This window comes from Triturus cristatus, chromosome 1_2 (assembly GCF_964204655.1).
Source record: "Triturus cristatus chromosome 1_2, aTriCri1.1, whole genome shotgun sequence".
NCBI lineage: Eukaryota > Metazoa > Chordata > Amphibia > Caudata > Salamandridae > Triturus > Triturus cristatus.
This window is the reverse complement of record NC_140580.1, coordinates 254,441,966-254,458,920: the sequence shown is the minus strand read 5'-3', so window position 1 is coordinate 254,458,920 and position 16,955 is coordinate 254,441,966. Positions and strand designations below refer to the sequence as shown.

The window sequence follows — 16,955 nt, the reverse complement described above, 5'->3', positions numbered from 1 at the left end:
AAGCTCTCATAAACCAGTTTTTGTCCATTATAAATGTATGGTTTATGTAATTTATTAGCAAAATAATTAATAAAGAATTACAACACAAAAAAAGTGTGTATTAAGAGTGTACTAAAATTTCAAAGACTTCAGTTTTCTTTTTAGGTTCTGATGTGTTTAATTACACAATGTCTCTTGGAGTGACATTCATGTTGCACATATTAAATATACAATATTCTTTTGCTGGGCTATTTCTTTAGGAAGAATTACCCACCAGTTCATATTGTGGGCATAGATTAAATTAGAAACGGAAGACCAGTTATAGAACTTCGTTTGGCATATGCAAAATAGACATGCTAATACCACAGAGAGTGCTGGATAACGCTGCATAATTTGCTTTCCTTGATGAGTATGTTAATCTGCCTTGTCTCATAATTTGGCCTCCCATTGCTGCATCATTCTAATAACTCTGCTTCAAATGCAACTAAGATACTGTATTTGTCAAAGAAAATGGCTTTCCTTAATGAAGTCTGAATTGTTATAAAATCCCGACCCTCAAAGCGATAGATGCCTATGGTAAAGATCTGTTTTTCGGCTAGCAACACATTCTTCCAATATTTGCACTTATTGTTTCAAATGCTAAAACGTTTGACTACCACTTCTGTCTACTGCAGCTCATAATTACTGGCACAGAGCAATTTAACCAGAAGCCAAAGAAAGGTGTCCAATTTCTACAGGAAAAGAACCTGCTGACAACACCAATGGACAACACTGAGGTGGCTCAATGGCTTCGTGAAAATCCTCGTCTTGACAAGAAAATGATTGGGGAGTTTATAAGTGACCGTAAAAACATTGATTTGTTAGACAGTTTTGTTGGGTAAGTGATAGATGTTTATCTTTGCTATATTGCATTTTGCACTGTTTTTCATTTTTTTTTACTTTCATTTTCTCTTTAAATGAAAGCCAACTGGTATACCCTTGATTAACACAGTAAATGCTAAGTGTGTGTGTATTCTCCCCAGACCTTTCTCCATTCTCCCTTGTCTTTTGGTTTAGTTTTTTTGTACACTTGCATCATTTTTCTATAGGTATTTGGGATTGCATTATATTTACTTTGGAAGACCTTGATGAAATAGCTAAACACAGATTTTATTTGCAAAAAAATGTACAACCAAAAAATGTGCTCTGCAAGAAAATGTGAAAAAAGGATGTGCAAAAAATAAACAAAAAGTTTGCTGTGCTAAGTTGCCTTTTTCCAGAAAGCAAGATTTTCTTATTTATTTCGCTGCCATTTTTGTTACCTACAGGTTGGTCATTATTTCCTGTGTTTGTCGTTTTCCCTTCTTTCAACCACATGTCCCTGAATTCTGCTGGTTCTCGTGTTTTTCAAAAAATATTGGTTTGGTTATCTCCTTTGTGTGTCGCCCACCTTCGGCCCAAATACTTCAGCTATCCCCAATAAAATGGATGAGTTATGTAGCCAAAGTTTGATGTTGCGAGGGCTTTCTATTTAAGAATACCTGGTTGGGTCCATTAAAGCCACACATCACTCAATTACAGTGTGTTTCTAGTATTCAGAAATTAATGGTATTGTTCCCTTGGCAGCCAACTCACAGATTCAAATGCAGGAGGCATTTCCATGTGAGAATGCATTATCTTCACCTGGCCATGGTTTTGGCTTTACGCTTCTCATACGATATGCGTAACCATGTGTAAGGAAATGCGTTCTATCCATCGAATCCTTCTAGATTTTTTTGCTTTTTGATCACCTGGTTTTAGACCTTTTTATTGTTGGTGAGGCTCACAACATGTGACTCACCCTTGGTAAATTTTATGTAACTGGGCTGTATGTGATTACCGCCAGTGTCCGCCTTTTAAGTTAAGGCTGCTGTGACTCGGCAAGGGGAACTTGGTTGATTACATGTGTGCACATGCATTTGCAGACGTGTGTGGTCTGCATATGGGAGACTCTTGTTGTGCTCAGCCTGGTAGCTGCTCACAGGTAGCCTTGCATAGAGCTGACCTCCCATGTTTCCTGGAAGCAAATCAGGTCATACATGGTTGCAATGTTTATCCAATCTGGGTCCAAAATTGTACTACTCAGACCGGTAATATTCCATGACATAAATGTAATTGGTTTGGCCAGATTTTATCATGGGGCGCTGGACTCCCAACTCTGGGCACCCAGAAGGAGTGGTGACGGGGGATTGCCGCTGCACCCTGTGTAGCAGTCGGCTAACCCCCATTCCCCATGCCTGTGTCTGAGGGAGTGGGCAGCCACCACAGCAGCAAGTCTGCGGGCAGGAGAGAAGAATGCTGCCGGCTCCACTGGCATCAAAGGAGAGGCTGCCTGCACGTGATCTGGCTGGGGCAGCCAGGGGGGGCCTTCCTGTGCTTCCCCCACCTTGCCATTGCCTTCAGAGTGTCTGGGTGGGACCAGGTGGCTTGTTGTTTTTTGCCAATTGGCATGTCATTTTGGAGCAGGACTGTCTTGGCCTTAGTTATGTAGGGTTTCCAGGATAATATCGCGTCTATTGTCATGCCCAAATAATTAAAATTGGTTACGTGCTTAAATGGTGTGTGCATTATTTAATTTTTTTAATGTTTGTGTGGTCTAATAGCCATATATTTAGTCTTGTTTAGATTGATTTCAAGAACATTTAGTCTGCAACAACAACTAAAACTGTCTAGCAATATTTGTTATCCAGGGGTCTGGGAGAGCAGGATCCTGTTGTCTGCAAACATCAGTGCACGTATATGATCCCCTTTTAACCTTGGTGAATCAGGGATACAATTTTGTAAGTGTTGAATTAGATCGTTTACATATAAAAATAAAAGAGGGTGGTGGCTAAGACACAATCCTGTTTTGCTCCCCTCCTAACTGGGATAGCCTCTGTCAGTTCACCCCCCTGTCCTCATCGCACTTTAGTGAAATTATCTTGACGAAGCCTGACTTATCAGTTCCAGGCTCTCCTGTGGTACTCCATGCTGTTGTAAGAATTCCCAGAGGAGATCTCTTGGTATCAAGTCAAATGTGACCTTTAGATCGATAAATGCAACATACAAGTGGCTAGCCCTTAGTTTAGCGGATTTCCAGGCTACACATGACAATCTAAAAACTTGGTCGACTGCACTGGTCTTCGCCCGGCAGCCCACCATATCTTTCTCCGCTATCCAACCATTTAGTTTGTTCGGTAGCTTTTTCATGTAAACTTCCTGGAGGTTATCTATTAATTTTATAGGCCTAAAGTTGGCCGTATCATCCTTACTACCCTTCTTATGGATGGGTGCGATTTCTGCGCCCTTCTAAGATTCGGGAATAGGGGCCCCTGAAGCTACTGCATTGCTTAAAAGATGAACATATGGCACCCATATTTCCAAGTCATATTTTAGGAGATCCTCCGGTATTTTGTCTGGTCCTGGTGCCTTTTCTGATTTGATAGTCTATTGCTAATCTAGTCTCTTCCACACGATTCTTCTGTCTTTGCAAACAGAGCAGCGAAATTATTTTGCCATGAGTTGGGGTCCAAATAATGGTCTGTGTAGGTCCAACTCTTTTTGTTGCTGTGTGCTATTATTCTCCAAAAGGAACATTAATCTTTTGTTCTGGCTGCAATTATAAGGTCATCCCAGATAGTATCGTCCCAGCTGGTTTGTGCCGCTCTTTTGTATTCTATCCTTAATTAGTCTAATTTGTCACGTTATTTAACTTAAGTGCTGCTAATAATTTTTTTTAGCTAATGCGCTTTCCTTGTTATACCAAGGAGTGCTATATATGTTCCCATTGTCTAAGTTTACGCCTGATGTTTGTGGTTTAGTAGGATAGGCTTCTATTCTCTCAGTTAGTCGATAGTGGATTTGTGCTATATGTATAGAGTCCGATCTTTGGTCACTGTAGGGGTTGAGAACATCATAAAAGGCATTATAGATATGTGTAAGGGGCTCAACTCTATCGTCAATTTTGGACCATTTAACCGATCTCCGATTATTGTTGATCTATAATTGTGGGTACATGCTCTTATTACCAGCAATATAGACTCCGGTCAACCTCCCTAACATAGACATAATGGCCAATGGCCACTTTCCTTTCTATTGTCCATCTTAAAATCCTTTAGGTATTCCCAGTGTGCTGTGCTCACCATAATGTAATCTATTCTAGATTTGGCTGTGCCCCTCTGAAGGTGTGGGAGCATTGGTTATCAGAAGGAAACTGACCATTACAAGCTCTTAGCCCTCACTCAGTGGAGAATTGCACTGGCTGCTTTGGTATACAGCTCTGAAGAGTCTACGTTTAGTTGCGTGATTCCTCTAGCCAAATCTTCCTCTTCAAAGATTGATTCTAACCCCAATACAGTTTCGTATTTACAGTTAAAATCTCCTTCAACAAGGACTACTCCCTCTGACTTCATGGATTCAAAGGCCCCATGTAATAAATGCACCACTGGTGATTCTGTAGAAGACAATCTCGGTCTTGTGTATACATTAAATTAATTTAAATCATTTTGTAGGAGGTTCTCACCTTCTTCCTCTGACATTTTAGTATTTTGACAAAGTATCCCTCAAGCTAGTGCTTGCTACTTCTTATCCCTTAAAACATACTCCAGGTCCCATTCTTCCCTCGGATCTTCGGCGCATTTTGCACACATATAGTCAGATGCTATCCCTGGCTCAAGTCCTGTTGTTGCAGGATTGTATAATGTCCCTCACAGGATGCACCCTCAAAGTCCTATAAATTCTTGGGATGTATTTGGGATTTTTGGTTCGACCGCCCTATCAGTTCACAGTTCTTCTCTTTGGCTTCACATCAGCCCACCTGTTTTTAAAAAGGTCCTGTCTATTGTCACGGCCCATCTTTGCAGGTCAAAGGTTCATGTATTTCTGTGTCTCAATGACTTGCTTTGAAAGGCATTTGGTTGGGGTGGTCACTTTAACATGATGGAAATCAGAGTTGATACATTTAAACTAGATGCAGTGATTCATTGGTCTCTAGAAGTGTTCCTGACCTTTGTGAAGGGTAGAGCTGTGCAAATCCTAACTAACAATACTACAGTAAGGTATTAGTGGACGTAGTAGGGTAGTGTAGGTTTGAGGCTCAATTTTCCGGAAGCCTTATTATTATGGCACTGAGCCTCGAACACTTGTTGACCGTGATTTATGTTATGTAATGCAAATTTGTAGAGTGCTTTATCACTCGCAAGAGAATGTTGGTGCTGAGCAGGTGAGAGTCTAGGCAAACCTAGTGGAACTACTCAAAAAGCTAGAAATTCATCGTCTCGTGGAATTCAAGAAGTGAGGAGGCTTTTATGTGTAGAGTGGTAGACCGTCGGACCTGGTTTTTCGAAATGCGTGGGATGTGTGCAAGTAGAAGTATGGACAAGTGGAGGTGTCTGGAACGTCTGTGAAAGCAGATGCAATTGTTGAGGTATGCTGGACCAGTGTTATGTATTGTCTTAAAGTGTGGGTGAGGAGTTTGAATTGTGCTCACTTGTGTAGCTTGTGTGATGTGAGTGCGGTATGGGAGGTTGAGCGTGATTCTGCCCACCGAGTTCTGAATGGTCTTTAGCCTTCTAGTGAGTTTTTTGTTAATATTGGGGCTGAGGGCATTCCTGTTGTCTAGCTTGCTTGTGACCACTGCATGGTTGACAGTTTTCCGGGTCCTGATTGGAAGCCATTTGAAAATATTCCTCTACATTTTCAGGGTATGGAATCATGAGGCGTGTAAGTCATTGACTTGAGCAAATTTACTGTCAATGAAGATTCCGAGGTTCTGATAGCAAATTCTGACCGCAGTTTCCTGAGGTGTCAGACTGGATCCACAAAATCTTTAGCGGTACCTCTGCTCATCAGTAAGTGGGGTTGTTTTTGTCAATGTCATCTGCGTCAAAAGTGATGTCATGGTTCCTAGATTGGCACCACCTCGGCTCTCGGTCATAAGTTCCATTCATTCCATGCCACTAGTGAGGATCCAGAGACAAACTTCGATAATTTTTTTCACCAATGTTTTTCAACTTTTTTTGTCATCTTTGGGCTTTTCTACCAGTGTGCTAGGACAATATGTCTCCTGCCAAAGCTTCAGGGTTCAAGCCTTGCAAGAATTGCTATAGGCAGATTTTTGTGACTGATCCCCTCTTGGTTTCTCTCTGGAGCTTGGGGTTGTTACACTACCCCAATACTTGTGCTTAGTTCAAATCGATGCAACTGAAGGCATTTCATAAGCGCACGATGAAGCTCTTGGGGGCGCAGCATAAGAAGTCACCGCACCTGATCCTGATCTGGTTCCCGTGTAAGATCTTGGGCCTTTCCCTGAGCTTTTTCCACTGTCGATATTCTTTCTGCTCCAAGACCCTCGAGTCAAAGTTTGGTAAGTCAAAAAAGCACAAGTAGTAGTCTTAGCACTGTTCAGCGTCACATTCTCAACATTGTATTTCCTGGCCCTAGTGTGCGCTCCACCTGCAAATCCGTTGTTAGGGTCTGCTCCGTGCTAGCCTAGATGCCCACTCAACAGAAATAATTTTATAACGCCATGCCCATTCATTACACCACTGACTCTCTCTGAGGCCTTCGGGCCCCATGGTGCCGAGAGGTGCCCCTGCTGGGTTGCTATCAGCAGATTTGCCCTCTGCGCCAGTCGGGCCTTCTGGATCCACCCTTGGCTGGATGCCGAGACTGGTGCCTTCATCCATCCCTTCCGGTGCCACCCCAGGTGCTGCTCAGCTAATGGCTAAATATTTGTGCGCAGCTCAATGCCGCATCATCCATGCTTCATTACCCCATGGGCTTTTCACCCCTTAACATTCCCTACCTGTAGGAAGCTGGCTTTTAAAGTAGTGAACAAATTTAAGGGCACACCATGCACAACGTCCAGACGACTCTTACTGGTTCATAGGTCCCAAGGGCTCTGTTTGTGGTAGTGTGGTCAAGCAGCTTAGGCTAATCAGAGGGGAGTGTTACAAATTTGTTGCACACACACAGTCAATAAATGGTACAAACACTCAAGAAGAAACCAGAGACAAATTTATAAAAATAACAGATTTTTATATGATATTAGACCCCAAGATTGTTGGAATCAGGTAAGTACTTTTGGAGTTAGATTTTTACAAGAAAACAGTAAAATACACAAACCATGTGTTCGAGGCATATGAGCTGCAGATCACACACTTAGGATAGTACATCGCCATCTGGTGTTGGGCTCGGATGCTTGCAGGTTGTTGTTGTCTTCGGAAGAAGTCTTTGGTCACGAGATAGGTGACCCCTCCCTTGGACTACAGTGCGCATGGGCATCAACTCCATCCTCAGATTGTTTTTTTCCGCCACTGGGTTCGGATGTAACTTTTCCGCTCCGGCTGAAAACCTCTATTTACTACAGCGATACCGAAGCACCTCCATTCGACATCGATTTCATCGCCTCGATTCCGAACGTCGACGCGGGCTGCTGGACCTATCCACGCCGTAAGGCCTACGGCTCATGGAAAGGACGCCATTCAAAAAATGCCCCCAGTGTGGAGCAAAAGTTCCGCACAGTGACCACCACAAGGTCTGTAACCTTTGCCTATCACCAGAACACGACGAGTCCAGCTGGCCAGCCTGCGCAGCATTTCGATCCAAAAAGACCATTCGAGATCGAAGGGCTCGACGCCACATCATGCAACAGAGACCAGCTTCAGAACCAGAAAACATCTTTGACGAGGGTCCAGACGTCCCGGAAGAAGATTCCAAGGATCTCCAAATCATCTCCGAGGCAGACGACTCAGACAACCCCATTACTCCTGGGCAACGCGTGAGTACTACTGCCCCTGCCCCAACCCCTCCAAAACCTAAGGCATTGGTCAAGACTTCGCCTGCTGGCCTCAGTCGAGACCGGAAACATCCTTCAGAAGCCCCGCCTCCGGGCTCGGCTCCGAAGAAACATAAGCCTTCCGGTAGCTCGGGCCCGAGCAAGCCGCACGTCATTGTTCCACCGGCACCTTCGGCACCGAAGACACATGACCTCTCGGCACCGAAACCGGCTCCGCCGCCTTCGGCACTGAAAACATCGAGGCCCATAGATAAACCGACACCGAAAGTTCCCAAGCCAAAGGACTCAACGTCGGCACCGAAACCTTCATTGGCACCGAAACCTTCATCGGCACCGAAACCACCGGCTAAGGACTCTAACACACCTCCTAAAGCCAAAAACTCCACCGATTAACCAAAACCTCGATCGGAACCGAAAAAATCGGCGCCAAAGACTGTTCCCCAAGAACAAGAACTTTTCCATCCAGATCCATTGCAGAAAAAGATATATATTAATCCAAAAACTGGACATGTCACCGCGGTGCCATGTAAGAAACGAAAACTGGACACAACACCTGCCCCAGTTCCTATCAACAAAAAGGACTCTGCAACATCACCTATTATTCCTTCCTCTCCTATACGACCTTCTACCCCACCCCCTCTGCCTACACTACCCTTACCTCTCCCCTCTCCGTCACATACACCACCTCCACAGGATGATGATGATGACCTAGGGGGTGATCCTAATGATCCGTTCACAGATCCAGATGCCGTACCACTGGATGATTGGGCATACCCTCTACCAGATATGCCTGACCCTACACCATATCCCTCCAAACCATCACCTCCAGATGACCACCTGGGGTTTGGACAATTATTAAATAGGGCAGCACTTTACCATGGCGTCGCCATGCACTCTGACACTCCAGAGGAAGACTTCCTACTAGACACTTTCGAACAGTCACAAAAGTCTGTCCAGATTTTACCTATGATTAAAGGGGTCATAAAACATGCCACAGAGGTATTTAAAGACCCCGTCCGTGCCAGGGTGCTTAACCCAAGAATCGAAAAAAAAAATATAGACCTGCTTCAGAAGATCCTTGTTACATCAAAGGACAGCTCCCTCTGGATTCTTTGGTCGTTTCCAACGCAAGGAAACGAGCCAACTCACAAACCACAGGAGATAAACCACCCCCGACAAAGAATCCAAACTGTTAGAAGCCTCTGGGAAACGAGTAGCAGCACAAGCCGCTAACCATTGGCGTATTGCCAACACTCAGGCCCTACTAGCACGCTATGATTGGGCTCACTACGACCAGCTAGAGAATCTGCTACAACATCTACCAGACCAATATAAGACCCAGGCAAATGACCTTATTCAGGAAGGTAAACTTATTTCAAATGCGTCAATTAAATGTGCGCTTGACGCAGCAGACACCGCCTCTAGAGCAATAAACACAAGCGTGCTCCTTAGACGCCATGCCTGGCTACGCATTTCAGGCTTTAAGCCAGAGGTACAAACTACCATACTTAGTCAACCATTTAACCAAGAACAACTATTTGGGCCAGCAGTAGACACTGCACTTGAAAAGATTAAAAAAGACACCGAGACCGCTAAGTCCATGGGAGCATTACAGTCTCCACAACCACTTGGCTCCTTTCGACGCTCCTTCTACAGATGAGCCTCCAAGAATATCGGAGCAGACACCTTCTCTACGTTCAAACCCTCTACACAAACATCCCCCAATAGAGGATATTTTAGAGGAGGATATAGAGGAAACAACAACAAGGGACGAGGCCGAGGCAATGCCAACACTTGTGCTTCCCCTGCCACAAAACAGTGACTTTCCTTCTCTCCCCCCCAGACTATTCCACTCCAGTCGGGGGAAGACTCAAACAGTTCCTACCTGTCTGGAACTCCATCACAACAGACAAGGGGGTAAGACACATTATCCAGTATGGTTACTGCCTGGAACTCACCACTACCCCCCCACACATACCACCCAAGCAGCGTTCCATGTCATCAGAACACCTTACGCTCCTCAAACAAGAGGTTCTCTTATTGCTTCAAAAACACGCAATAGAGCCAGTTCCCTTACAACATCAGAATACAGGGGTATACTCTCTATACTTCCTAATCCCCAAAAAGGACGGGACTCTAAGACCAATACTCGACCTCAGACCCCTAAATCTCTACATAAACTCAGATCATTTCCATATGATCACTCTTCAACAAGTGCTCCCACTACTACAACAAGGCGATTTCCTTGCCACACTAGATCTCAAGGACGCCTATTTACATATTCCCATACACCCTGCTCACAGGAAGTACCTAAGGTTTGTGGTGGACGGACAACACTATCAGTTTACAGTCCTTCCATTCGGAGTAACAACTGCGCCCAGAGTATTCACCAAATGTCTAGCAGTAGTAGTAGCAGCACATCTCAGAAGACAACAAATTCACGTCTTCCCGTATCTAGACGACTGGCTAATAAAAGCCAAGTCATTCAACAAATGTGTCCTACACACTCACCAAACTATCCAACTGTTACACAACTTGGGATTCACAATAAACTATCCCAAATCTCATCTCAAACCCTCTCACATACATCAGTATCTGGGAGCCACCATAAACACCTCCAAAGCCCTCGCATATCCCAGCCCAGCCAGGATAGCCAATATACAAGCTCTAATCGCAAAATTTCAAGCCCAACACTTTCTTCCAGCAAGAGTGTTCATGCAACTCATAGGGATGATGGCGTCATGCATGTTTATTGTGCCTTATGCAAGACTTCAAATGCGTCCCTTGCAAGAATGTCTAGCACGTCAGTGGAACCAAGCTCACGGACAACTTACAGATCTGGTGTTGGTGGACAGCCGCTCACATCGCTCTCTAAAATAGTGGAACGTAATAAACCTGTCCAAAGGGCGGCCGTTCCTAGAGCCTCTTCCACAAATAGTGCTGACAACCGACACATCTCTCACAGGATGGGGAGCCCATCTCCTCGGACACACCACTCAGGGCAAATGGACCACTCAACAGAAAGTGCTCCATATCAACTACCTGGAACTGCTAGCAGTGTTCCTAGCACTAAAATCATTCCAATTACATCTCCAGAACAAAACTGTCCTCATCCGGACGGACAACATGACAGCCATGTATTCCATACAAAAACAGGGAGGCACACATTCTCTCCAGCTATCACAGCTCACGCAGAACATTTGGAGATGGGCCATTCCCCAGAACATATACCTCCTTGCAGAACACCTTCCAGGGGTTCACAATCAAATTGCCGATCTGTTGAGTGGACAAAATCAACAGATCCACAAATGGGAATTACATCCACAAGTCCTATTGCCCTTTTTCCAACAATGGGGCCAACCAGACATAGACCTGTTTGCCACACACGAAAACGCAAAGTGCCCAACCTTCGCCGCCAGATTTCCCCACCCGAAGTCGAAGGGCAATGCGATATGGATGAACTGGTCAGGCAGATTTGCGTACGCTTTTCCGCCTCTCCCACTCATTCCATTAGTGGTACGCAAGCTCAGGCAACAGTCTCTCAAACTGATCCTAGTGGCTCCTACATGGGCACGCCAGCCGTGGTTCCCAACACTACTGGAACTCTCGCTAGTTCCACACCAAAAACTGCACCTCTCCCCGTCCTTATTAACCCAGAACCATGGAGAAATCAGACACCCAGATCCAGGTCAACTGAATCTAGCGATCTGGCTCCTGAAGTCCTATAGTTCGGTTACCTAAACCTGCCACCAGACTGCATGAATATTATAAAGGAGGCCAGACGACCTACCACTAGAGCCTGCTATGCTGCAAAATGGAAAAGATTTGCCATTTACTGTACTAACAATCATATAAACCCGTTGGATGCATCCATCCAGGACATCATTTGCTACTTACTGCACTTGCAAAGATGTAACCAGGCATACTCATCCATACGTCTCCACTTAGCAGCATTAGCAGCCTACTTACAAAATCGACAACATTTGTCACTATTTAGAGTACCTGCAATCAAAGCCTTCATGGAAGGCCTTAAAAGGATTATTCCTCCCAGATTACCACCCTCTCCAGTGTGGAATCTAAACATCGTTCTTACAAGGCTCATGGGACCCCCATTTGAACCTCTGCATAAATGCGAACTACAATTCCTCACATGGAAAGTGGCTTTCTTTATAGCTATCACATCCCTCAGAAGGGTAAGTGAAATCCAGGCTTTAACCATACAAGAACCATTCTTACAATTACACCGCAACAAAGTGTTTCTTAGAACAAATCCCAAATTCCTTCCAAAAGTCATATCTCCGTTCCATCTTAACCAATCAGTAGAGCTACCAGTGTTCTTACCAAATCCGAACTCGGTAGCTGAAAGAGCTCTTCATACCTTAGACGTTAAAAGAGCCCTGCTTGACAGAACCAAATCATTCCGCAAAACAAAACAATTGTTTGTTGCGTTCTCTCCACCACATAAAGGCAACCCCATTTCCAAATCTGGGATAGCCAGATGGATGGTTAAATGTATCCAAATATGCTACCACAAGGCTAAACGCACACTGACAGTTCCCCCAAGAGCGCATTCCACACACAAAATAGGGGCTTCCATGGCATTCTTAGGAAACATTCCCTTAGAAGATATCTGTAAGGCAGCCACATGGTCTACAACACACAGCTTAACTAAACACTATTGTGTTGACGTGCAAGCAAAGCAACAAGCTTCTGTGGGTCAGGCTGTCCATAAAACTTTATTTCAAACTGCTGCAACCGATACAGGTGACCACCGCTTGGGGAGATACTGCTATATAGTCTATCCTAAGTGTGTGATCTGCAGCTCATATGCCTCGAACGGAATATGCTACTTACCAGTATGCATCTGTTCTTGGCATGTAGAGCTGCAGAGCCACACACGCCCACCCACCTCCCCGGGACCTGTATCTGTTCCAGCAGCGTCTTACTTAGACATTACACATGGTCATCTTTCTCTTTTCTACAAACTCCATCATTTCCCATCATGGCGAAAAACAATCTGAGGATGGAGTTGATGCCCATGCGCACTGTAGTCCAAGGGAGGAGTCACTTATCTTGTGACCAAAGACTTCTTCTGAAGACAACAACAACCTGCAAGCATCCGATCCCAACACCAGATGGCGATCTACTATCCTAAGTGTTTGGCTCTGCAGCTCTACATGCCAAGCACATATGCATACTGGTAAGTAGCATATTCCTTTTTGAGGTATGAGCCTCGAACACAGTAATGTTTTTCAATGGGAGGAAAGACATATACCATTAATATATACTTGTAATCGAAGTTCAGGGGTGCCCCTTGTTAATTAAGCTGCTAGGGGGCCAAGGTCCAAAGAACCAGCAGCAGTTTTAGTTTTCCTGCCCTGGCGTGTCTAGGTGCAGAGGTGCTGGACAGGTTGATGGCCTCGAGCGCTACACTGTAGAAAGCAATAGGCACCTGAAACCAAGGCTGTAAGGGGGAACTTGGAGAAAATACTGGTAGAACCCAAAATAGGGTTCAGCTCTTGGGGGTATTTAGAAAAAGGGGGCGCAGTTGGTTGACTTGAACCCAAGATGTGTATCTCGGGTGCAAATCTATTTGGTTGGCTGGCCACTTGCGTTGGAGGGTGTCACTGTTTTCGGCTTGACCTGTAGAGGTGGGGAACCAAGACAGCAGGGCAACCCTCGATGTATGCCTCGTTGGTTCTGAAGTCCCTTGTCAAGCAGATAGGTCTTGACAGCAGTGGTGTTCGGGCCAGACACTAACAAGTCATGGTTGCTTCAAGTGCTCCGGTATCCAGGGTTTTGATACAGGTGTGGCTCTTGGAGGGTCTAGCGTCTCATAACTCTGTGGAACGATGGTACTGACCTCCTGGAACCACGAAAACTTCTTCCTGGTGTGATGCTACCTCGGTGGGCCCTATGGCCAGCAAAACGATGTACCGGACAAGTGCGATCGTTGCCCGCAGAAGGATGGATCCTCCACCCCAAGACAGATGCTCGGTGAAGTGCTTGCTGTATGGTACTCCCCACGTTGAGGAGGATGCACAACTTTTGGACAAGTTGGGTCTTTGCAATAGTCAAGGTACCAGCAGCCAGGCAGAGTTATGTGCCAAGTTCGGTGTAGGTCCTCGGTTCTTGCGGTGACAGCTCTTCCTTGTCCTCCTTCTGTACCCAGGTAGACAAATCTGTCTGTCTGGTTGGGGGGCTGCTTTAAATACTGAACTTAGTGGCATTTAGGGGAGTAGGCAGTGGGCTACATACCCCTGGGGTATCTACACACACTATAGCACCTCTTTCTGCGAGGAGTGGGCATATCCCTTACCCAAAATTCTCTAGTTTCACCAAAAACAAGATGGGGAAACCCTCCTTGGGCTGTCGGATTCAGTTGCCCACCATAGAGGGTGTGCCTAGCCTATAAGTGTAAACACAAGGAGATTATGGACAGAGCGCTGTAACTTTCAGACTCTCACCCCCAGTCACATATCGGAGTTGAATCCATCATCGTTATTTAGCTCACTTCGCCACCTCAGTTCAGATCCAGCTATATGCAAATCTGTCTTGCCCCTGTGCCTCATGTGAACAGTCCAGCCCAAACTGCCAAGCCAGGTCTTCCCTGAACTAGAAACAAGCATCCTGGGACTGGTTTCGGGGTAACATCCCTCATCAGCCAGGCTAGCTTGAATCCAGTGGCAAAGTGAGCAAGGGACCCACGTCTTGGTATGCCCTGCCAACTTAGGGCGAACAAAGCAAACACAAGGAGATGATGGACAGAGGGCTGATATTGGAATGGCATGGGGAGCAAAAAACAATGGATTTAGGACCAGATCTCTGTACTGGGGTGAATGTATGACATTGTTCTGCATTCTGTCCATCAATTGTTCTTTTTGCATTTGTCACCCCGAGTGGGACGAGTATGCCCAGACATGGATCCCGTGCTCTCCATGCTGCTGGAGTCCAGCTATCCTTGCTGATGAGGGCTGAAACCCCTAAACCAGTCCTAGAATGCTTGTTTCCAGTCCAGGGAGGACCTGGTCTGGCAGTTCGGGCTGGACTGTTGCCACTGGGCGCAGGATCAAAATTGATTTGTATATGGCTGGGTTGAAAACGGAATGGCTTGGGGAGCAAAAAAACTATGGATTTAGGCCCAGATCTCTGTACTGGGATGAATGTATGACATTGTTCTACATTCTATCCATCAATTTCTCTTTTTGCATTAGCCTGTAAGTGTGACAGCCTGCTCCGGTGCCAAATGGGCCTCAGGGCAAGGGGGGCGTTCCCCAGGTCTGTGGGAAGCAGGGTTGTATTTCAAAAGCGGCTGAGGCTTTGAAGCCTCTCGCCTTGAGATGCTGTTCTGTTAGCCATCGTGCTGGAGGAAGTGTGGTCACCTTCTGCTGGGCAGGCATTGTTTCTGACCTCTGAGAGCGTGGACCCTGCATTGTAGGGGGCAATAATTCATCTGTGCGTGCAGGCTGGAAGATACCAGTCAGCCAGCACACTATGTGACTAGTAGGGTTTCAGGGGGTACCTATAAGGTGCCCTCTGGGCACATGTCACAATAAATCAGATGTTGGCATCACTACTGATTTATTAAGATGAGATGTTTGATGCCAAACATCAGTATTTTCAGGGACGCCATTGCGTAGCTTGGTAATTCGTAATGACCAGTGCCCAGCATATACCTTTAAAATGGCTTCCTGATCACTTGCAATGTTTAGCAATAGACCTAGACTCCCCATGGGCATATCTGCTCATGCAACTGGGCCCTCACATGTGCTATAATGCACCCTACCATAGGGCTATAGGGGTGACTTGCATATAGGACATGCAGTGTACTTTGGCATTTTCCACAGGGAGTGAACCACGTTGTGTTTCTGTAATGGCTTACACCATTTCACGCATCTTGCAATGGCAGTCTGCATGGAGTTTGTGTGTGCGTCCCTTTGGGTGGCATAATAAATGCTGCAGCCCTTAGAGACCCTCTCTAGTACTCATGCCCTGGGTACCAGGGATACCACTTGCTTGGAACTTACAGAAGTGCTAAAGTCCTTGCCAGTTGTGTTACAACTGAACATTTGCTTTGTGTTCAGGAAAAGCGCTCTGTCACTGGAGCCTGGTTAGCAGAGACCTAGTGCACTACCAATCAACAACTTCAGTACTGGTGAGTGAAACGTGGCACTTTCTTACACAACTCCCTTTCCAAAGAGAGTCTTCATTTTTCAAGTGGAAGAATTTGGAAAGGCCATCTGCATTGGCATGGTCAGTCCCAGGTCTTTGTTCCTCTGCAAAGTCCATTCCGGGAGATGGACCACCTCAACAATTTGGGGTTTTCACCTTTAATTTGCTTGAGTCATCCGAGAGGTCTTTGGTAGGTTTGAACAAGGAATTGAGAACCAAGCAGGTATGGTCTCAGCTTCTTCATGGACAAAACCACAGGAAAGGCTTCCTGCTCTATGGCTCTCTAACGCTGTTCTCTGGGGAGTAACCTTCTGCTAATAAAAGCAACAAGGTGGTCCTGGCCATCATCGTTGGTTTGGGATATGACTGCTGCTGTCCCATACTCAGACACATCAGTCTGCCCAATGAACTGCTTTGTATAATCTGGAGCTGTTAGAATGGGTGATGAGCACATTTTTTCCTTCAAAGTATCGAAGCCGGGTCTGGTTGCTTAGTGAACTAATGTGTCCACTGTAGTTGTCTGTGCTTGACCTTATGGTCACAGGTTCAATTCCTGGCAGGTCGTTTAGCCTTTCATCCTTCTGAGGTCGATAAAATATGTACCATTGAGTTAGGTAACAATAAACAGCTGTTAGTTCCAAGATACCCTTCTGGGTAAACATTCGGTTTACAAATATACATGTTTTGTTAAAAGCCTTTTGACAGCTTGCTGTCCATTTTGATTTCTTTGGTTGCTTCTTTGAGGTCAATTCAGTGAGGCTTGCTACAGTGGTGCCATGCCCCTTAACAAACCTGTAGTACCCAGTCAACCCAAGGAATGCACTGACTTGAGTGACTGGTTGGAACTTCCCAGTCCATATTGGTCTGTAACTTGGGCTGTAAGGGTTTAACTTGGCCTCCACCTACAAGGTGGCCCAAGTTTAGAACTGAGCCTTGCCCTTTTTTGCACGTACGTGCCTTGATAGTGAATCCTACTTTTGTCTAGAGCAACAAGGACCTTCCCAAGGTA

At 45.5% G+C, this 16,955-nt stretch overlaps 1 protein-coding gene across 5 annotated transcripts in view; it reads left to right on the top strand.

Annotated features, from left to right (window-relative positions):
- The window catches only part of GBF1 (golgi brefeldin A resistant guanine nucleotide exchange factor 1), a 2,300,480-nt gene that overhangs the window by 975,129 nt on the left and 1,308,396 nt on the right, over positions 1-16,955 (top strand). For all 5 annotated transcript variants that reach the window (XM_085603553.1, XM_085603551.1, XM_085603552.1 and 2 more), the window contains one exon: positions 654-856. In XM_085603553.1, the coding sequence (XP_085459679.1) occupies positions 654-856 (203 nt within the window). The remainder of the gene's footprint in view (positions 1-653; positions 857-16,955) is intronic.